The 23,081-nt window shown below is 34.9% G+C and overlaps 1 protein-coding gene across 4 annotated transcripts in view; it reads right to left on the reverse strand.

Moving 5' to 3' along the window:
- VPS13A (vacuolar protein sorting 13 homolog A) overlaps positions 1-23,081 on the reverse strand; it is a 224,577-nt gene that overhangs the window by 42,530 nt on the left and 158,966 nt on the right. For all 4 annotated transcript variants that reach the window (XM_059142057.1, XM_059142058.1, XM_059142060.1 and 1 more), the window contains exons 46-56: positions 21,582-21,685; positions 17,392-17,674; positions 15,069-15,464; positions 14,488-14,592; positions 14,219-14,365; positions 10,100-10,228; positions 9,573-9,706; positions 7,226-7,355; positions 2,896-3,128; positions 734-887; positions 123-269 (exon numbers count right to left, since the gene is read on the reverse strand). In XM_059142057.1, the coding sequence (XP_058998040.1) occupies positions 123-269; positions 734-887; positions 2,896-3,128; positions 7,226-7,355; positions 9,573-9,706; positions 10,100-10,228; positions 14,219-14,365; positions 14,488-14,592; positions 15,069-15,464; positions 17,392-17,674; positions 21,582-21,685 (1,962 nt within the window). The remainder of the gene's footprint in view (positions 1-122; positions 270-733; positions 888-2,895; positions 3,129-7,225; positions 7,356-9,572; positions 9,707-10,099; positions 10,229-14,218; positions 14,366-14,487; positions 14,593-15,068; positions 15,465-17,391; positions 17,675-21,581; positions 21,686-23,081) is intronic.

Raw genomic sequence — 23,081 nt, forward strand, 5'->3', positions numbered from 1 at the left:
ATCAAGCAGTCTAGTTCAACAATAAAACTAAAATACTAGGTAAGAGAGACCATGGGAATGAATACATTTGGTTTATTGCTATGTTCCTTATGAACACAATTTGACTATCTTTTCAGACTCACCTGTATTCTGTAAACTTGAATTCTAAATGATGACTGATGTGCAGATGTGCTATATTCTACTTTTAATGCTGGAAGATAATTTCTTCTTATAGCTATTACATGTGGCTGCAGAATTTTCATGTTAGTACCACTAGGTGTAAAGCGAACCTGAAAAATATACCCCACAAAACACTGAATTTCTATGCATTTCATAATTTGTTAAAATTAGAACTTTGTACCAAAACCATTAAAGATAATTAAAATAATAAGCTAAATAGTTGACTAGATTGGATCTCTCCAATACAACTCAGAAAAACGTTCAATGTAAACCGTATAGCTTAGTTCTATCACTTTTTATATAAATTTACTAAAAATATTAAGGTAATAAAAGGAAAAATAATTTAAAAAGTATAATAAGTAAAACAACATATTGGCTTCTTGTTAACTAAGGAGTAGATCATTAGCATCTTAAGAGCAAGTCTGACTTGTTAATACAGACAACTACCCCTTATTATATATGATAGAATTCATTGCTTTGCAAGGAAACCAGACTTTCCTTAAAGGTCAATAGTAATTCATCTAATTTTAACAGGTAAAAATTAAAACTTCAGATCAATACTTAAAAATATTACCGGAATGTTAGTGTCCAATTCGATAACCTTATCTTCTGCAGGTGAAGATTCAGTATATTCTTTAAATTCTTTCTCTAACTTCTCAGTATGCTTTACACTCATTGGCCTCCATCTTGCCTTCTTCTTGGGCTTTGTCTCCCAAACCACATCAGAACTTTTTAGATGAAAGCAAAAATCATGGTGTTAATTTATAAACTTTTTCATTTTACCTGGTTTATTATATGAATTGTAAAACCTTCAGTAAAATTTATAATATCCCCAGTAATATGGAAGCACACTACAGATTTAAAAATATGAACTGATTCAATCAATATTTAGACTTTTACTCAGACACTATTTTAGGTGGTAGGGATATTATTAGTAAACATCTTTGCTATCCTACAGCTTTATTTAGCTGAGTGACAGACCATAAATAGTAAATAGAAAAAATATGTGGTATTTGAAACAGAGAAGAGGACTCATGTATGAGGGCCCTAGGGCACCCAATATTAAGCAGCTGAGAAGACAAGGAACCAACTCAAGAAGTGGAGAATTCTGGGATAGAAAGAAAAACAAAGATGGTGAAGTACCCTGAAAGTCATGGCAAAGAAAAACTACCAAGAAGGGATCTGTGTGTTACACACTTAAGCAACATGAGGACTGGTCTCTGGTCATCCTGACAAGACAAATGTCATGGTGTGTTGACAGCAAAATCCTGTTGGGAGTGGTTAAAGAAAGAATGGGTAAAATAATAATTGGATATAGTGAGTATATTAAACTCATCCATAATTGTTAACACTTTTGAGGAGTTTGGTTATAAAGGGAAGCTAAAAAGTGGGCAGTAGGTAGGCTCAAGAGAATTTCTTAAGTTGAGATAAAAAATACTGATGGGCATAACCCAAAAGAGAGCTAAAAATTATTGATGTAGGAGAGATAAAGAAGAGAACTGTGTAATCAATGTCTCAAGAAGGCAAAAGGAAATGGAATCGAATGCAAAGTTGAAAATATTTTTAAATAGGAGCACATGTATCTATGACAGCTGTGGAGAAGATGTTAGCACAGTGTGTAGGTAAAAATGCTCATGGGTAGAAAGTTGTGATTTGGGAGAGTGGGTCTTTGGAAATTCCCTTCAGACTGCTTCCATTTTCTGACTGAAATGGGATACAGGCAGTGAAGTGTGAGAGAAAATGGGAGGGTTAAAAGGAGACAAGGTGTGAAATATAGTGTAAAAGGGGATGGAACAAATTTCATTTACTGAAAAATTGCTGAGACTTAAATACAGAATAAAAACATCCAACCACATTCTAAAACTGCTGTTTATATACATAAGTTATTTAAGAATTCTATTTATTAATTCCCTCTAAAATTTATAGTCACTTAATAAACAGGCAGGAACAGTATATTATTCCTCGTTGCACTCACATCATTTAGCATAGCAGTTAGCAAATAATAAACACATTTCTTGAGGATAAAAATTTGCAAGAAAATAGTTTATAATATTCCTTTTTAAATGGCATGGATTTCATTCAATGAAAAGTCAAAGGCGTTTCTAGATGAATTTATACAGATAAACAAATCCAAACCTGTATCATATACCTTTTAACATATATATTTGACAGCTTAAACTCAAGGATTAAAACTATTATCCTGGATAATATTATCCTGTATTATACAGACTGAAATCTAGAAATGCCCTCAAAATCAGGCACTAATGTATACAAATTAAGTTTACCTTAAGTATTTATGAATAGGAATATTAAAGGCATAGAGAATAGAGTTTTACTGGTGATGACTTAGAGGGAAATGATATATTGCATATTACCTTACTGTATCTTAAAATTAAGTGTCAAGCTCAAATTAAAGAATGATTGGCTTTATTCCCCCAACAACTATTTACGGAACATCCATACAGTATCCTACACTCTGATAGGCAGTAAGGGAAAATTAAATATTTCCTTATACATGTTAAGTATACCTTTGATAAGCTGAATAAACATAAGACACGATTTAAAAATCTGATTTTGAGATATCTTTATCTCAAAAGGCAAAAAATAATCTCAAAAACATTTTTAAATCAGCATTAACTTAGTATAATAATCAAAACACAAAACTTAAACTGTATTATTTTAATTTTATAATCACCATTCTTAATGATTAAGAACTAATCATTTAATGTATCTAACCTTGTAATGCCAATATAGGCTACTTCCTGCTTTGTGTAATTGTTGACGAGAGAAATTCCAACATCTTGTAAGGCCAACACAATTTCTTGCTCTGCTAACTCTGCTTTCTCACTTTCATATGTTGCTCTGAATACCCTTGGATCTTCAGTGAATAAAATAATGCGTTGTAAGCCTTCAAAGAATGAAACTAAATAAATCGTCTTTTTCCCCGAATTTATAGGTGTCATCATATCCTAAAACAAACCATAGAAAAAATTAAAAATTAGAGTCTTTTTTTTTTTAAAGATCTTATTCATTTGTTTGACAGAAGACAAGGAGAGCGGGAACACAAGCACAGGGAGTGAGAGACAGAGAAGCAGCCTTCCTGCTGAGCAGGGAGCTCAATGTGGGCTCGATCCTAGGACCATGGGATCATGACCAGAGCCGAAGTCAGACGCTTAACGACTGAGCCACCCAGGCACCCCCAAAATTAAAGCCGTAACCAAGAGGAAATCTAGATTCCACATCTGAAAAATGAGAACTGTAATGGTAACTTTCAAAGGGTGAGACAAACTGAATGAATATTTGTATAACAGTCAGAAATTTGCATAATAAAAATCAGTTGATGTTTGCTTCTGCCATTATTTATTATGAAGTAATTAATCAGGAAGACAGGTCAATTGTTACTGTTTTTTCAACAACTTAATAAAATTTAATTAGTCTTCTTTTGTAGGCTAATCAATAACACAAAGTATTATTTTCTCTGCTTTATGCTAAGACTAATCAATGTGTTATATGTTAAAAGTTCAGTCAGAAATTTAATTTCCTTACAGAGCTGAACTGAATAGGATAAAAAATATCTGACACTTCAGTTGCATGCTCTATAAAGCACAGGTATTTACCACATGGTTAATTTGGCAGGAAGCCCTTATTTATAAGCATTGTATTAATATCAGGGTATTGAATTTCAGTGAGAAGATAAGAGCAAATGCTAATAATTAACAGCCAGTCATGAATTTTTGGTCAATATTCTAGTGAATATTCTGATCAATAGGAAATTTTAATATACAGTAGTTCCCCTTCTCCTAGGTTCTGCATTCCAGTTTCAGCTACCTGTGGTCAACCACGTTCCAGAAGCAGATGATCCTCCTTCGGACATATGGTCAGAAGGTCAACGATAGTCTAATACTACATCCCAATGCCTACATCTTTCATCTTACTTCATCTCACCATGTATGTACTTTATCATCTCACATCATCACTAGAAGGGGGAGTATAAAATATTTTGAGAGACCACATAGGATTTTATTACAGTAAATAATTGTTCCATTTTATTATTAAGTTTTTGTTTTTATCTCTCACTTAATTTGTAAATTAAACTTTATCATAGTATGTATGATAGGAAAAAAACACGGTTTATATAGGGCTTAGTACTCTATTGGTGGTTTCAAACATCCACTGGAGGTCTGAGATGGTGGTGGGGGGCATGTTGTACCACACACATTCACCTTATAATGAATCTGAAAACCAGATCTCAGTATCTGCTATTAACTCAATTGTATCCTCTCACTCTCCCAAAGTCATATGTTGAAGTCCCAGTCACCAATGTGACTCTTTTGGACACAAGGCCTTGGAGGAGTTAGGGCTCTGATCCAACAGGAGGAATATCCTGCTAAGGACATGGGGAGAGGGTGCTCAACTGCAAGTCTAGAAGAGTCCTCACCAGGTTCACCAGGACCTGACCGTGCTGGCACTTTGATTTGGTTTTCCAGCTCTCAAACTCTGAGAAATAAATTTGTGTTGCTTAAGCCACCCAGTCTAAGGTATTTGGTCGTGGCAGCTCAAGTAGACTAACACAGTATCTATCTCAAGAATTAATTTTTTTTTTCCATCTTGAATCATTACTTTAAACAAATCACACCACAGCCCAGAATTGCTACTACTGGTTTTGCTTATGTGACAGTAATATTTTCAGAGATTTTAAAAAACATTTTATTTTTTTTATTTGAAAGAGCGAGCATGCACAAGCAAGGGAAGCAGACAGAAGGAGAAGCAAGCTCCCAGCTTGAGCAGAGAGCCCGATGTGGGGCTTGATCCCAGGACCCCAGGATCACGACCTGAGCCAAAGGCAGATGCTTAACTCACTGAGCCACCCAGGCACCCCTATCTCAAGAATTTCGAAGAAAGAAAGATGAAAGAATATAATATAGATTAGAGTAGAAGCAGGTGAAAATGAACACAAATGTATAAAAGAGATCATCAAAAGAGCAAAACAATGGTTTTCTGATAGAAAGTAAGAATTAAACTGCTAAATCCCAAGTAAAACTTATCAAGGAAAAAGGAATGAAAATATAAATAATCTACACCAATAATGAAAAAGAGAATCACTATAAATTAAAATTAAACAGATGGTTATGATAAAAATATTTTTATCTATTAGGAAAATCTGATGAAATAGACACATTCTTGGAAAATCTTTTCCTAAAATGATGAGCAGAAATAGGAAAATGAATTGTCCTACATAATAACAAAGAAGTAGTTCATAATTTAAAACCTCCCCACAAAAACAACCACAGGCTAAGATGGCCTGGCTTCACTGGTGAATTCTGGCAAACATTCAAGGAAGAAAGCATATGAATCTTACATACATTCTTCTTAAAATACAAAAACTGCATTTCTAAGCATGTTTCAGATGTCAGCATAATTTTAAATAGCAAAATCTATATGGGCATTACTTTCTCATAAATACTGGTAAAAGTCTGAAAACATCAGCAAGCCAATTCCAGAAACACAAGGCTAATATGATACTTAAAACAAACCATACAAATCACCCTCTTAAGTAAGGTGAAATCCAAAAATCACATAATCATCTCCAGAGAGGAAAAAAAATTAAAAGCCTAACAACTGATAAAATTTCAGTACTCATTCTTTTATTCATAAACAGACACATGTACTTTTACAAACTAGAAGTCAACCACTTTAATTTGATAATTAAACAAAACCAAAACTTCAATAAAGACACACTTAGTGACTTAATATTCAGTGTTCCCTTTAAAATGGGAATGAGATAAAACTGGCCTTTTGATAAGAAGAAATAATGATGAGTGGTGTAAAAAAAAAAAACATTATAATAGGGGTCAAATTAAAATGAATTCTGAAAGCCTTATTTTTTTTAAGATTTCATTTATTGATTTGTCAGAGAGAGAGAGAACAAGCAGGGGGAGGGAGCGGCAGTTAGAGGGAGAATCAGGTTCTCTGCTAAGCAAAGAGCCTGATGAGGGACTCATCAGGACCCTCATCCCAGGACCCTGAGATTATGCCCAGAGTGGAAGGCAGACACTTAACGGACTGAGCCACCAGGCATCCCGACTAATAACACTTTAATAAAAATTTCTCAAAAAGTCATTCAAAATGTTACTGGAAAATGTTTATATATATCTTTATCATTATAATAAACCACTCAAAAATAAATTCCTTAGTGGGTCCCTAAATGATCCTCACAGAAGCCACAGTGACCTAAAATGACTGTCAGTGCAGGACTTTTATCTGTTTATGAGACAAATGCTGAAAGCACCCCCCTAAGTCTAGTGTACCTTTTATAATGTAACAGCCGCAGATAAGGATGTAGCCATGACAGGGCCCTTCTGGTTTTAAATGTTTTTGGTTAAAGTTTGAACCCTGCTTTTAAAATCAGCAGTTTTTTTTTTTTTTTTTTAAAACAATATTTGGTTCTAATCCATGAGCATGGAATGTTTTTCTATTTCTTTGTGTCATCTTCACTTTCTTTGATAAAATGTACAGCTCTTTAACCTCTTTGGTTATAGTATCTTACGATTTTTTATCTTTTTTTATATTTTGGTTATAGTATCTTGTGATTTTTGATGCAATTATAAGTGGGATCGATTCCTTGATTCCTCTTTCTGCTGCTTAGAGAATATTAGTTTAGCAAAATAAGTCAGAGAATGACAAATACCATGTGATTTCACTCATGTGGAATTTAAGAAACAAAACAAATGAAAATAAGGGGGAAAGAAAAGAGACAAACATGAAACAGACTCTTAACTGTGGAGAACAAACGGATTTGCTGGCGAGGGATGGGGAGGGGGGTGATGAGGATGACGGAGGGCAGAGTGATGAACACTGGCTATTACACGGAAGGGATGAATCACTCAATTCTACTCCTAAAACTCCAAAACAAACAAACAAACAAACAAAAAACCTTGGCAGTTGTTTAAAAGTACAGACATAAAACAGGCCTTATAACTAGCAAAGCCGGAAGAGAATACTTTGGGAAAAAAAAAAAAAAAAAAAAGGAAGCTCAGAACACAGTAATACTCAAGCCAATACGCACATCCTTTTGTGTTACTTCACCATGGCTTTTTCCACATCTCCACTTCAGCTTTCTAGAGCCCACTGGATCAGCCCAAGTATAAAATACTGCTTTTCCGGGAGGGAGGGAATCTTCTATTTCACTGAGGGAACTATCATAAATAGTAAAAATATGCATTAAATTAAGTGCAAACATGAATATATGAAAAACCTAAAATAACACTTGATTCTGAGTCCACTCATTGAGATTTGTGATGGTTCTGCTTAAGACTAGATTGAAATTTTTTTCCTTATACAATGAAAAAGAGATTTTCTAAAGAAATGAGAATATTTCAAGGGAATGTTTGTCCCACTTAGAAAATGAAGAGTTTCATTTTGAAACTTTTTTTTTTTTTTTTTTTTACAGATTTATTTGTTTGAGAGAGAGAGCACACACAGTGGGAGCGGCAGGCAGAGGGCAAAGCAGGCTCTCTGCTGAGTTAGGAGCCCAATACTGGGCTTGGTTTCAGGACCCCGGGATCTAGACCTGAGTAGGTGCTTCACCAACAGAGCCACCCAGGCATCCCCATTTTTGAAACTGCGTTGTGAGCTTTTGTTTTAATAAAAATGAATTGTGGGAGAAAATTATTCCAACTTTTATCTGTACTAAATCTGACAGAATTTAACTGGGAACTCTCTAAGTATGGTCTTATTCTAGCAAAAACGAGATAGCTAACAAACTCAATCAACTCAAAAAATAATTCCCAGAAAAACAAAAAATTGGAGAAGATACAAACCAAGGAAATAACAGAATATAACTTTTCTGAGTTGAAGCAGTAGTTGATTATGGGCTAAGTGATATAAGTCAGACAGAAAAAGACAAACATTGTATGATCTCTATGTATTTATAAGAGGGATCTAAAAAGCCAAAAACAAACAAAGAAAATAATGAAAAAATTCTAACACATAGAATTAAAAAAAAAAAAAATAAGAGTGGTGTTTTTTAGAGGTGGGGGGATAGGGTATGAAGTGGGTGAAGGGGTCAAAGGGTACAAACTTCCAGTTATAAAATAAACAAATCAGGGGCGCCTGGGTGGCTCAGTGGGTTAAGCCGCTGCCTTCGGCTCAGGTCATGATCTCAGGGTCCTGGGATCGAGTCCCGCATCGGGCTCTCTGCTCAGCGGGGAGCCTGCTTCCCTCTCTCTCTCTCTCTCTCTGCCTGCCTCTCCATCTACTTGTGATTTCTCTCTGTCAAATAAATAAATAAAATCTTTAAAAAATAATAATAAAAAAATAAATTATTAATAAAATAAACAAATCATGGGGATATAATGTATAGTATGGTGGCTATAGTTAATAATACTGTTTTGTATATCTGAAAATTAAGAATAGTAAATTTTCATTCTCATCACAAGAAAATAAAATGTTCTGGGGTGTCTGGGTGCCCCAGTCGTTGGGCGTCTGCCTTGGGCTCAGGTCATGATCCCAGGGTCCTGGGATCAAGCCCACATCAAGCTCCCTGCTTAGCTGGAGGCCTCCTTCTCCCTCTCCTACCCCCCCTGCTTGTGTTCCCTCTCTCTCTCTGTCTCCCTCTGTCAAATAAATAAATAAAAATCTTTAAAAAAAAATTTGTAACTATGTGTGGTGATGGATGTTAACTAGAGTTAACTGTGGTGATCAGTGTGCACTATATATAAATATCCTATCATCATGTTGAAACTAATATAAGGTTTTGTCAATTACATCACAATGTTTAAAAAGTAAACTACAAATATTAATGTCAGTTTTACCCCTACATACTTCAGTATACCTTTTTTTAAAAAATAAGGACATTGTTTTATATGGCTTTAATGTCATTATCAGTGTTACACACACACACACACACACACACCCCTATACTTTTTTAAAAGCTTTTATTGAGAGAGAGAGAGAGCTCACTCGCATATGCACATGGGCGATCACAGGCAGGGTGGGGGGATTGAGTGGGGTGAGTAGGAGCAGAGGGAGAGGGATGCTCCCCGCTGAGTACAGACCCAGACATGGGGCTGGATCCCAGGACCCTAAGATCATGACTTGAGTCAAAGGCAGATACTTAACCGACTGAACCACCCAGGCACCCCACCAGTGTCATATTCTTAAGAAATCATCATGAAGAGGCACCTAGGTGGGTCATCAGGTTAAGCATCTGCCTTTGGCTCAGGTCATGATCCCAGGGTCTTGGAATGGAGCCCCACAGGGAGTCTGCTCCTCCCTCTGCCCCCTCCTCCTCTCTCCCTCAAATAAATAAATAAATAACAATCTTAAAAAAAGAAATCATCATAGAGTCAATGTCCCATCACCTAGACTCCACTAAAATCAGGGGGATATCGTATTTGTGATAATCTTCTTACCTTTGATTGTACTGAACAATGTCACTCTTAGTGTGATTTATTAATAGGAAGGGAGCTGCTCCATCATGATAATCTGAAAATGTAATAACCGTAGAATGCTCAGCTAAGTTAACTTCTGCTATAATACCTCCAAGCTATGAAAAAAAAAGAAAAAAAATTATTCTCTTACATGATAATTTTCCAAAGAACATTATTTAATAACATTTAATAAGACTATTCATAACTTGGTACATTTTTTAATGATTAAGAAAGCAAGTCAGGATTTTCTACTGCATATCTGGGAAACCATGAATCTCAATTACTCTATACAGATGGGTCAAATTCCAGATGTTCCAATATTCTAGGCACTCTAACATTCTGTTGAACAATTAAATTGTTTTACGTCTCTGTTCCTTTTTAGTAATCTTTCCTTTACTAAAAGAAATGTTTGTTCCTTTTTGGTAAAAGGGAAAACAATCAAAGTTACAGACAAAATCACAAGTATATAATATCTTCTCTAAACATACACACACATAAAAATCACCCACCTCATTATCCAGACGCAATAAAATACAATTTGCTTGCTTGTTAAAATGTATCTTTTTGGGAGGGCCTTGATTTCTTTCAACTTGAATAAGAAGTGCATTAGAAGCATCCTCTGGCCAAAAAGGGATACACTAAAACACAAATTACATACACTTATTTATAAAAAAGATTTTTTTTTCGTCATCAAAATTTTATCATTTTAGTAAACCCATCAGGATAGACTTAAAATAAACGTCTTTTAACACTGCTCTAGTTAGTGGGTTGCTTGGCTAAACAGCTGTGAGCTGCCAACTTAGAGCTGTGTCACCACCTGTGGGCACCATGAGCTCAGGCAGTGCTGGGTGGGAAGTTGAGGAACCGTGGTAAGAGGAGTGGCGGAGTGCTGGCGAAGAGATGTCAGTGTGGAGGAGGGCTGACAAATCAGCATGGAAAAGCTGAGCTGAGAAACAAGTGATCAGTTTAAAACAAGGGTACATACAGTTCATAATAATCATAATCAGGTTGTGGGTATCACTTGGTAATTATAAGAGCCAAAGTACACACAAATGTTGATCAGGTCATGCACAAAACCAGAGTCCTTGAAGTCTAATAAAGGTAAAAAAGTGAGAGAAGTATCTAAAGTTCCGAGTAGGAAACAGGCTCCAAATCTTAAGGAACAACACGGACATCAGTGATCTGGAATCCAAACTAGTAAAAGGAGAGACGGTCGACCCATTGAGAGAGAGAAGTCCAGACAACAGGAGTGAAAACAAAGAGAAGAGCTAAGAGAAGAAGAAAGGAGAAGCAGTGTGGCCTGTGAACTATTCTGCATACCCTGTCTTACTGTGATAGGTCCCAACCAGACCAATGACTTCACGGACTTCAGTGAAATTGTTCATGTGTGATACCCATCCCCATGACATGGCCTGCAGCAATGGAGGAGGAACCTGATGTTAAAGTCAAGCGCTTTAGCTTGTTGAAGCCCGCCTTATTCAACCTCAAGAGGTAACTAATGGAACTAGACATGAGACACAGTTAAGGCTCTAAGAGGCTTAGAATGCCCCCACTCAGGGCTTCTTGCAACCGAGCAGGAACTTACGTGGGAAGGTCAACAGAGCAGCAATACTAACTGAAGCACCAGACTTCCCATGAGGACCTGAGAAGACTAAAAATGATATGATTTCTTGATATTCCCAAGCCTGCCACTCCCTGGCAGCCTTGGTTTAAAAATGTATGCTAGGTTCCATAATTTACACTGTATCATTTTAAAGAATTACGTGCTCAAAATCTTGCCACTAGAGAAAGTGCTAATGTACATGTCTTTAGTAGTGGGAAAACATGAGATCTAAGCAAGTCTAACCTATCAACACAGGCAATAATCACGATGACACATCTCAAGGTTGACCACTATAAGCCAAAACTGAAATGTAATAATTTTAAACTAGCACAAGAAAATTTATCTTAAGACAAAAGTGAAAACAAAAAGAAACAGAGAAAGTAAAATAAAAAGTAAGTTGTTATGCAGTTGTAATTGCTCCTAATGTAAACATGAACTGTTCAAAGACAGAGGCTGTAAGTCAGGTTTTTGATAAGCTAAGGCCCAAGAATGTTATCTGCAACAGACACAGAATTAAGACACAGAGCTGCTCTAGGTAAGGGAGAAGACACACCAAGAAAATACCTAAGCAAAACAAAGCTGGAGTTGGTAATCTTAGCAACTGGACACAGAGAGTTCTACATCTACAACCTTTGCAATGGCTCCCAAGTTCTGCATGACACACTGCATCTCTTGTCATGCCTTGTTCTCTACTACTTTCCCCTCTCCAGTAATACTGGCCTCTTTTGCTATCCCACAAATATGCCGAAGGTTCTTCCACTTCAGGGCATCTACCCTGGCTGATTCTTCTGGCTCTAAGTCTCTTTCCCCAGAGAGCCACAAGGCTGAGGATTGCAGCTCCCAGCTAAAAACTTATCAGATTACATCATAGGCAATTACAAAGGCCTTATTCGGCAGGCCTCACAGGGCTAAGCTGCCGCATTCACTCAGTGTACAGCAGTCTCAAGGACCCAGCCCTCGCTTCCAGCGATGCATTTTATACATATCTGAATTCCTACCTGAGATGCCTTCATTCAGACACCTATCATGGCCCACTGCAGAGACCTCTTAGAGGAACCTCCCTGCAAGACCTCTTTAAAAGAAGATAGGGAGAACCTTGAAGATGCTTTTTCTCTCCTCTGTCTTCAGTACTTTTCTACTCCTAGCTCTTCCCCCCTTGTCACCGTTCATTCCTTAGGCCTATAAACTGGAAGAGTCTCTTATTCAAGGCTCCCTTGACAGTGACACAACCCCCAAGTTTGTGCTCAACCACCTGAACCCTGATCAATGCTCTTCCACAGGGAAAGAGGAATGGAGCAGGGAGAGTTGGCACTTTCTCCAGTTTAGCCTCTTGATTATACTATGGCAGTAAGGGACTAAAGGCTTGACTGTTACTTTCATTTTGAGTTGTTGCCCTAATCAGCTCCTCCAACACATGGCAACTCAGATGAGCTCCTGTCAACTGCTACTTCCCCACATTTCCTATCAGTTGGCTCAAATAGGACCTCAGTGAATTCTATCCTTGACCACCTCATATAAAATTATAGCCCACCTTGTGCTTGCTAGAATTTTCAACACTTCCTGTCTTATTTGATTTCCCTGATTAGACTTTTCACCTTTAAACATACTATATATTTTGCTAATTGATTATATTAATGTTTCCACAACCACTCCCCCACAATGAAACATAAACTACACAAGCACAGGGACTTGTGGTTCTCTTAGCAGATGTATCACAAGGCACCTAAGGAATATACACAAATATTCACTAATGAATGACCAGGCAGACTTCAAAAAAAATGGAGCTTCTGAAATTAAGAAATACAATTATTCAAATAACTCAACTAAAGGCTTAAATAGCAATTTAGACAGAGTAAAAGTGAAAATTTATTAAAGATATACATGTAGAATTAATCCAGAATGCAGCAAAGAGAGTTATATAGATAGAAAATAGCAAAAAAAAAAAAAAAAAAAAAAGTTGAGACATGGAAGATAGAATATGGAGGTCTAGAATATGTCTGATTAAAGACCAAGAAGAAGCAAATGGAAGGACGAAGCAAAGACAATATTTAAAGAGATAATAATTGCAAATTATATAGCAATTATGAAATAGATTGATCCACAAATCTCAGAGTATAGCTTCTCAAGCAGGATATGTAGAAAGAATCCACATGTGGACAAACAGTAGTATAACTACGGAATGTCAAAGACAAAAATCATGAAGGCAATTAGGAAGAAAAATGACCTCTAAAGGAATGATGGGATCACACAAGAATTTTCAACTGAAGTAGAAACCAGAAAACAGTGGAGTAAAATCTACACATGTTGAGAAAAAATAGAAGAGAAAGCAAGAGAAATTATGATAAAAGAAAGATGACAAAACTTTTACAGATAAACACAAACTGATGGCATTTGCCTCCAAAATGAGCTCTGAAGGAAAAATCTAAAGAATGTCAAGAATAATAATCCCAGCAGGATGGTTTAAAAGCAAGAAGGAACACTGAAAAAAAACAGCAAGCACTTCTCTTATATTTATACATAAAATTTCCTCAAAAATGAAATATTCCATCAACCTCAGGCAGTTCTTTAGAAAATTCTCATCCAGAGGTCAAATAGCTAAAGATGGTGTAGAATCAAAATTTCATTCCTAAGTTACTACCATTTTTTTAAAATAACTGGCTTAACTTATTCCACAAAGGCATTCCTAGTAACTTTGCAGAAAGAGTAAATAATTTTCTACTCTTTACTGACTTTATACCTTATCCAGTCTTCTACTTCTGTATTTATACTGCTTGGTTAAATATCTGTTAGCTGTTAAGTATCTACTTCCCTCATATGTTAAATAGCTGTTAAATATCTACTTCCCTCATCAAGCAATGCACTCCTAAATGAAAAGGTTTGGTTTTTAACAATTAAATCAAGAGCTCGGTACAAATAAAATGAGGAGAGGGGGGTGCAATTCAAAACTTTCATTGTGTTTCAGGTGTCTAACTTCAAGGAAAAATGAAAATCTAAAGAGGTACATTTTTAAAATACATCTACCCACCTGCTCCAAATCAAGAGAGAGCCATTTATCATTTCCCTGTTCAGCCACTGATATATGATATTTGCTTTTGTTTTCAATCATATAAAAAGGAGTAAATGTCACAATTCTGGTAATGTTAAAACTGCTGAGGTCTATAGTGACACCAACCTAAAGGGAAAAAATTAGCATTTCAAAAACTGTTCCATTATTACAACATCCTTATAAAAATTAAATTGTCAGTACACAGAGTTTAAAATAGAAGTTTCTCCATGAGCAGAGAATGAACTCACTTGATAGTCCATTTTCAGGCCTTTACATTTAACAGCTCCATGACTACCAACAGTATCAATTGAAAACTGATCTGACAATTCACTATCAGTTACCATAAGCTGAACCTAGGAAAAAATATTCCAAATACATTACAATTTAGATACCATTAAAAATTCCTACCTCAACTGATAAGTTTTTTGCTTTTTCATGTAAATATTATATTAATGCACTAAACATTTTCCCATACTAAATTCTAATCTTTTTTTTAAAATATTTTATATACTTATTTGTCTCAGAGAGAGAGAAAGCGAGAGGCAGAGCTCAAGCAGGGGGAACAGCAGGCAGAGGGAGAAGCAGGCTCCTCACTCAGCAAAGAGCCCGACACGGAACCCAATCCCTGGACCCTGGGATTATGACCTGAGCCGAAAGCAGACGCCCAACCAACTGAGCCACTCAGGTGTCCCTAAATTCTAATCTTTTTAACCTCAAATATTTAAATGGTATTTCTACCTGTTCTATAATATTCTTCAAAACTCTAAAAATCTAAAAGGAGTGAAAAGAAGCTAAAGGAGAATGAAAGTTTTTTTAAAAACTTACATACCTTATTATTATTAAAAAAGTGCTTTGGTTGAAAAGAAAACAGAACTGGCTTCTTATAATTAGGTGGATGCTTTCGGTGAATTCCATCTGCCTTATACTGTAACATCCGACTGGTTTTATTGACCATCCAGTAAGGACTATGAAATGCCACAACTGTCTGGCCGGTATTGTAAGTCACATGGATAGCAATATCTAAATCAGTCTTTTCTATTTCCGTAACACAGGTAAAATTGATGAAACTAATATCTTGTTGGTTAGGTTTTATATAATATTCACTTTTCCAATCATGATTAAGATAGTCAAGTAATTTTAAATGTAGTTTGGCTTTTTCCAACTGCACAGTACAAATATGGGCTGAATGTCCTTCATTTAGAGTATAAACTTTATGTTCAATCCCCTGTAATAAAAAAAAATACAGGAACATTTTAAACATGTTAGAACAATAGGCCCCAAAATTCTATTTAATGATTCCAAAGGTCATACACATGCTTTTGAAACACCTCTGTCAAAACAAGTCGGAAGACTTGTATTTGAGTTCTAACTCTGCCAACTGTATAAACTTCTACAAATTGAGATTTGAATTATTGCATTTATAAAATGGTGTAAATGATCTACTTCAAAGGACTACTGTGAGGATAAAATTAAATAATACAAAGTAAAACTATGTTGAAAATAATCAACATTATAAAACACTGTCATTAGTAAAACATTTTAAAAAAATGTTATCCATTAGTGATTTAAGTTTTGAAAACTACAAAATGAAAAAAATGACAGTAACCCAAAATAAACAATCCCTACTAATTTCCATTCTTGCTTTTAACAATGCCTCATCACCACTTCCAATCACTGTCTATACTGTTATCTTCTGTATGTCTCACAACTATACACTTATTAGTTCATGTCACTGTGACCTCTCTAAGAGTCTCCTAACTGCTCTTGTCCCTTATAATCTTCTCTCCCTACCACAACTGAATTGTATTCCTAAAAATTTATCATATCCTTTGGAAACTAGCAAACAAAATGTGACCTCTAAAAGGATCAAATTATAAGTTCGAAACGAATGGGACACAGACAGTACATCACCAGTTTTTCCATCATCTCTAACTTGATTCCTTCTTGTTGTTAGAACACAGGAATCTCTTAAGATTTTAAATTACTTAAAGCAAAAATTATATAAATTATTGATGCCTGACATGCTAATTAATATTTCACAAAATAAGAATAGTAGTGGTTCTGGTGATGTGAAAGAGGAAATAATTGCCAACCATGTGTCTGGGAGCCACTATGCAAAGTCCTTCACATGTATTTTCTAATTTTATTTCCCCCATATCCCAACCATGCAGCTTTTATTACTATTCCTATTTTATAGATTATGACAAATGACTTAAAAAGATAATACAACTTGCTTAAAGACATAAAGCTAATAAAATGAGAGAGCTAGGATTCAATCTCAAATCTATCTGATAGATTGTTAATCACTTTGGTACCTGCCAGCCATATGGAAAATTGATAACCTTAAACCATAGATATGTTAACTCCCTCTCAATTTATCAGACAAAACCTGGCATGGGAATAATATAACGTAGGGTGTTTTTTTTTTTTATCCCTAGCTAAGTCTATTATTTGAATATTAAGACTAATTCACATACTTGTTGCAGAAGTTAGTGTCCATCTTTTAAGTATATAACAAACAAGGTGTAATTTGCACAGAAAAGATTTTAAAGATATATACACACAGATACTGAGGGCTCGGTTCCAGACCACAATAAACCAAATATTGCAATAAAGCAAGTCAAATAAATGTCTTGGTTTTCCAGTGCACATAAGTCATGTTTACACTACACTGTAGTCTAGTAAGTATGCAATAGCATTATGTCTAGAAATCAAAGTATACACCTCAATACTTTATTGCTAATAATGTTAACCATCATCTGAGCTTTTACCAAGTCATAATCACTGATCATAAATCATAGCCATTAAGAATGAAATGTTTGAAATATTGTGAGAATTACCAAAATATGGTACAAAAACATGAAGTGAGGAAATACTGTTGGAAAAATGATCCTGGCAGACTTGCTTGACACAGGGTTACCACAGATCTTAAATGTGTAAAACACAGAGTCAGTGGAAAAAATATATTTTTAAAAACCCCTTTTTTTATAACGATGGAAACTTTTTTTCCATGTGAAAATTATCTAGACCACCCATTCACCAGTACTATCATTTTTATGAGAACATTAAAACACTGTTTTATTGTTCATAATTTTAAATAACTAAAGCTACAAAATCAAAGACAGGACGGCATTAAAAAAATTCTACAATACCTCTATATAATAAGCAATTTTATAAGGAAGAAGATTTCGGAGCAGGATAGGTGGCCACAAATGCATTATGTATGGTAAGTCCCAGCCATCTTCTGAATACACTGACAGAGAAGCCAAATCATCTTTTTCTGGGACAACATGAATGATAAACGGTTTCTTAGCAGTGTTTTTAGATCTACATTTCTTCTTTAGAAAAGTGCCATCATTTTTTATAATTTCTTCAAAGTCAATTCTTTCACACCCTTGATAGTCCTCATCTTCTGGCTTCAGAGAAAGGGGTGATCTGTATAAAGGATGAAACAATATGCTTTAAAATCCTTTAAAAGAAAACATAAATTAGGTGATTACTACTTTGGAGCAATGAAATTACATCACTCCCCGCACTTGTAATAAAATTTTTATAGTTTCATATTCTTTTTGGAAATAGCAAAAAAAAGACCAGTAAATAGACATTGTCATCCCTTAACTTTCTGTAAACTAATCAAGTTTTTTGGCTCTTAAGAGGAGAATATTTTTCTTACAAGCTTACTAACTTCAAAATTTATAATAACTGGTCTCCTATAGAAAATATGTAATTTTATAGATCATATATGCAAAGCAAACATACAAATACCTTTTAATTTGCACATTTAACTTAAAAATGTTGGCTTTCCTGAATATGTGGTCCTCATAGGAAATACATGTCATGACTGAATTCATAAACTAAAAACACATTTCCATTAAAAAAACCATCACCAGCATTTCAATGTTAATCAAACAAAAGCCTTTAATAGATATTTAATTGCTGAAACACTGGGTACAGTTGCAGAGGTGGTTGCAAGAAGATAGTGATAAAATCATGTACGATTAATTCTTATATTTAAATATCACACTCTGCTTACATTTCAATTATATTTTAGGTTTAATCATTTTTCAAACCTAACTTGTTCAAATATAAACACTTAAATATATTTATACTTGTAAAACCATTCATCTATGGTTGTGACACTATCCCTTACAAATCAACAACTGTCCATACTACCTCCAGACCAGATTTTGTCCTAAGCTCTGTCCTAAAATCTTAAATATCCATTACACACTACTATAATGATGCCTGACAGTGATTTAAATTCACTAGATTGAACTCTAAACAGTCCATACCCATTTCTCTGTGTGTCCCTTTTAAGGAACTTCCAACTACTAGCACTCTGGACTATGAAAAAATATTCGACTTTTCCATCTCCCTTGACATATACATAAATCTAATCATCTGTCAAGTCAGTTATCCGATTTAACCTATTTTGTTTTTTACATTTTCTCTGAAATTTTCATTCTCTTTTCCATTCTTCTAATACTTAAGAACTTAATTTTCCTCAGGAAACAAACTGAGGGATGGCTGGAGGGGAGGGGAGTCGAAGGGACGGGGTGGCTGGGTGACGGACATTGGGGAGGGTACATGCTATGCTGAGTGCTATAAAGTATGTAAGACTGATGAATCACACACCTGGATGCCTGAAATAAATAATACATTATAGATTAATAAAAATAAAATAAAACAGAACCACAAAAAAATCTTAATTTTCTCCAAATTAAACTAATGTCAATAAACTCATCCAGATTATCAAAACCTTATTGGACCCATTATTCACGAACGAGAAGGTAAAACTGGAAATGAACAAATGAGTAAGTTCTTCTTTACTCTGTATTACAGAGACCCCAATCAGGTGGGGGATGTGATGTTAAAAGAGAAATAGCGCATCGTGACAGGTACAAAATAACGTATGTACACAGCAGACTGAAGGAAAGAGAGTGTGGTGAAGTCTTTCCAGACAGCTTCAGAGCTTTGTGCAGAGGCGACAATTTTGCCAAAAAGCCTTATTCTGAAGAGGACACCTGAATTAGAAAAATATGCCAGGTTAAGGGAAAGTTTAAGAAATGGATAGGAAGAAAACACAAGAGGTTCTCAATGAGAAGAGCTTTAAGAACGAAAGATCATGAAACAGGAGGACACCAAACGTTCTGAGAGAATAAAGAAAAAAAAGATAATGTATAAGATAAAGGTAAAATTGACATCAAAGGGGCAAGAAACTGAGGGAGCAATACTTCAATGTGAACTTAAACTACGTATCAAATGTTCTGTTACAAGATGCATACTGTACTCTGATCATCCTGCAACTATTCTTTTTTTTTTTTTTAAATTTTATTCACTCATTCGACAGAGAGAAATCACAAGTGGGTAGAGAGGCAGGCCGAGAGAGAGGGGGAAGCAGGCTCCCCGCTGAGCAGAGAGCACCAATGTGGGGCTCGATCCCAGGACCCCGAGACCACGTCCCAAGCTGAAGGGCCCAACCCACTGAGCCACTCATGCGCCCTATCCTGCAACTATTCTTTACACGTACAAACCCTGTGCTTTCAGACCTCCTTACCTTCGGTCATGCAATTCCTTCCACTTAAGATTGCCTTTCTTTGCTAATCTGCATATTATTATGTTTGACCTTTAATTCATGGATCTTACCCAGGAGTCAATCAGTAACACTTGCTTTGTTTTTTGTGATTTTCTGTGAACACCCTCTCCCTACAACCCCACAGTTTTCTTCCTTCTGTATTTACATAATGCATCAATCTCTCAAAGTCACAGCCATGCCCAGTTCATCTTGGCATCCCATAGTAGAGCCTTATACACAGCAGAACACATGACAAATATCTGTTAAATGAATTAAATTCAAAGATTAATCTATTTAAATTCTCCAGGGAAAGATAGTCATTATGTAAGCATACTTAGATCAAAGAATTGGATTAGAAACACATTTAATGTGAGATACAAACTGGCTCATCACTAATAATTCTAATTAAGATTAATTTCCATTTGACAAATTAATATTTAGCCTTGAACAAGAAAGTATAAAGATAATCCCAAGTTTTCTCTTCTATGGATAGAATCACAAAATATACAGCAATACTTTATTAAAAATAAAGTGAAATGCCATTAAATTTTCTCATTCATAAAATAAGTATACACTTCTTCACAGGAGTTTTGAAACACATTCTACATGCAATCTTTTATTTTTTTATTAATCTATGCATCATCAGGCTTACACACTTCACAGCACTCACCATATCACATACCCTCCCCAATGTCCATAACTATATGTCACCTTTAATCTAGTCTTGTAACCCACCAAAAATCCTTCCTAGAATAAGGTCAGATGTGGTAAATAACTACATTGTTGTTCTTGCAACAATAATATTCTTTCCCACAGGAGATTTCAACTGAGTGTTAGAAGGTATAAGTAATTAAGTACTCATTAGAAATAGCAGGTCTACTAACTGAAAATATGTGCCTGTAACTGCAAGGCTGCTCTGTAAGCATCAGAGAGCTAATCTGGAACTCTGGACAAGGATCAGAGGAGAGGCAGAGGGATTTCAGCACAGCGTGTAGTCCTGCCTCTGTCCTTCTGCAGCAAAGGTCTGGGCCAGGGCTAGTGTGTGTTCTGAAATGGTACTTAGACAAATTATAATGATTATTTTCAGGAAGATAGTATTTTCCAATAGAGTTCACTATCCCTGAAAGAGATTATTTTCAAATCTGATTAAATATCCAGAATATTTGTTTGTCAAGATATTAATCCTATAATTTTAGGACTAGCTCACTGTTAGCATATTATAAGAATTTTACATATAAGATTTTATATCCAGTTTAATTTTTAGAAGATTGATGTATATATGTCACAATTTAAAGTATAATTCTATCACTGATCAATTAATATGTAGATAAAAAGAAAAAATGTTTTCGAAAGGGATTGTTAAAAATTTCATTGCAAAACATTTGAAAAGTAAAAATCACTTCATAATAGCTATATATAAATCCAAAAGCTACCAATCATGCTCAACTGAACATTTTCTAAAAATCATATATATAAATGACTTCAGTTATGGAAGCTATACAATAAGCATGTAATAATTGTATTTACTAGTAAAACACAAGTAATTTATATAGTATAAATTAAATACATTAAATATTTCTTAAAAAAAAAAAACAAAACCAAAAAAACAAAACCTTCTAGGCACCCTGAAACTTAAGTTAGACAAGTTATTAACAAAACAGATTTAACTTTGATCACTTAGAGACAAATACCCCTACAAAACCATAAACTAAAAATTCCATAAGACACTTTAGAGCAAATAAAAAGATAAAGAAATAAAAAAATCACCGGTAAGATGTTAATGGTAGGTTGAATTCACTTCCAGGAGAAGCCGTTCCCAATAAAGTATTCCCTTCATAAACACAAAGTGGGATTGAAAAATGATTTTTAATCTGAGAAAGAAAAACAAATCATAGTTAGTATATTAATCTAAGAATCTAAAGATATTTTTAAAAAATCTCATCAAAATACCCCAACAAAGAAACTAGCAGACAATACTTGTTTTGCTTATTTATATAAATAGGAAAAGAAATAAACACGCTATTACTTATCCTAAAAAAATATAAGGAAGGTCACCACTTTTATAGAAAAGATGTGTCAAAAATAAAAACTTTAAAAATCATAGAAGGAAGTAAAGTAATATGTTCTTGATCTTAACTTCTTCAGAAAAAAAAAAAATAGAAGAATTCATGGGAAAAAATACTGTATCAAAATTTGAAATGTCTATATGACAAAATTTGAAAAAAGGCCACAGGCTGGGAAATGAATGCCTTTTTACTTCCCTGTTGTATGTTGCTCATAAGATGAGATACTCTCCACGCACTTTGGAGAATATCTCATCCATCACATGAGCAGCATATAAAAATGATGTAAAGGGTAACATCACTTTGATTAATATATATTATTAGATAAACTTCCAAACAGTTATATTTACCTTTGAGAGAGATAAAAAGAAACTGGTTAATAAAAACAATTTCGTATTATAATATCTTAGTAAAATCTTATTTTTAAAAAAAAATTATACCAAAATGGAAAACATGTTGAGAACTAAGAACTGATAAATGGGTAATCCTAACTACACTCTATGTCTAGATAAACTGTTTGCTCTAACTATTTGAAGCAAAAGAAACACATTTAAGTTTCTATAAATAGTACCTCTAAGAAATTTAAAATTAATGTGTAACTATTTAAAAAATAAATCAACAATAGAGAAAGTAGCCCAAGAGTCATCTTTTAAAATCGTTAACTGCAGATCAAAACTGAAAGAGAAGAATTTCTGCTATCAGCCATGAGGGAATAACCTTCCCAACATAGACAACTAAAACACAGGGGGGAAAGAACCCACATTAAACAATGGTTTTCAGAAATTGGGTAGCAGGCATCACAGGAAAGAAAAAAATTAAAAAGAAACCACAAAGATAAGTCCTCAGGTTACCCCAGTTTCTTGCCTCAAGTTTCTACACTACGATGTAGGAGAAAAAGAGAAGTTAAACAGAGCCCAGTCAGCTGGAGTCAAACAGATAGGAGAATTTGGGGGAAGCCAATGTTTCTTAAATTCACAGCACACTGAGGAGCGAGGCATATGGAGAGGCAAGAGTTGCAGATTCAAGAGTGTCCTCCGTTGTCAAAATTTCACATTGGTACTGACTGGAATATGCACAGGAGTAAACTATCTAAGGCCAATAAAGATGGACAGGAACCCGCCCTTAAGAGTTCTCCAGAGCAGCTCAGGGCTCCTCCCACAGCAGATGTGAGCAAACCTTACTTATCACCATGCACCCATTTCCA

This window comes from Mustela lutreola, chromosome 12 (genome assembly GCF_030435805.1).
Source record: "Mustela lutreola isolate mMusLut2 chromosome 12, mMusLut2.pri, whole genome shotgun sequence".
NCBI lineage: Eukaryota > Metazoa > Chordata > Mammalia > Carnivora > Mustelidae > Mustela > Mustela lutreola.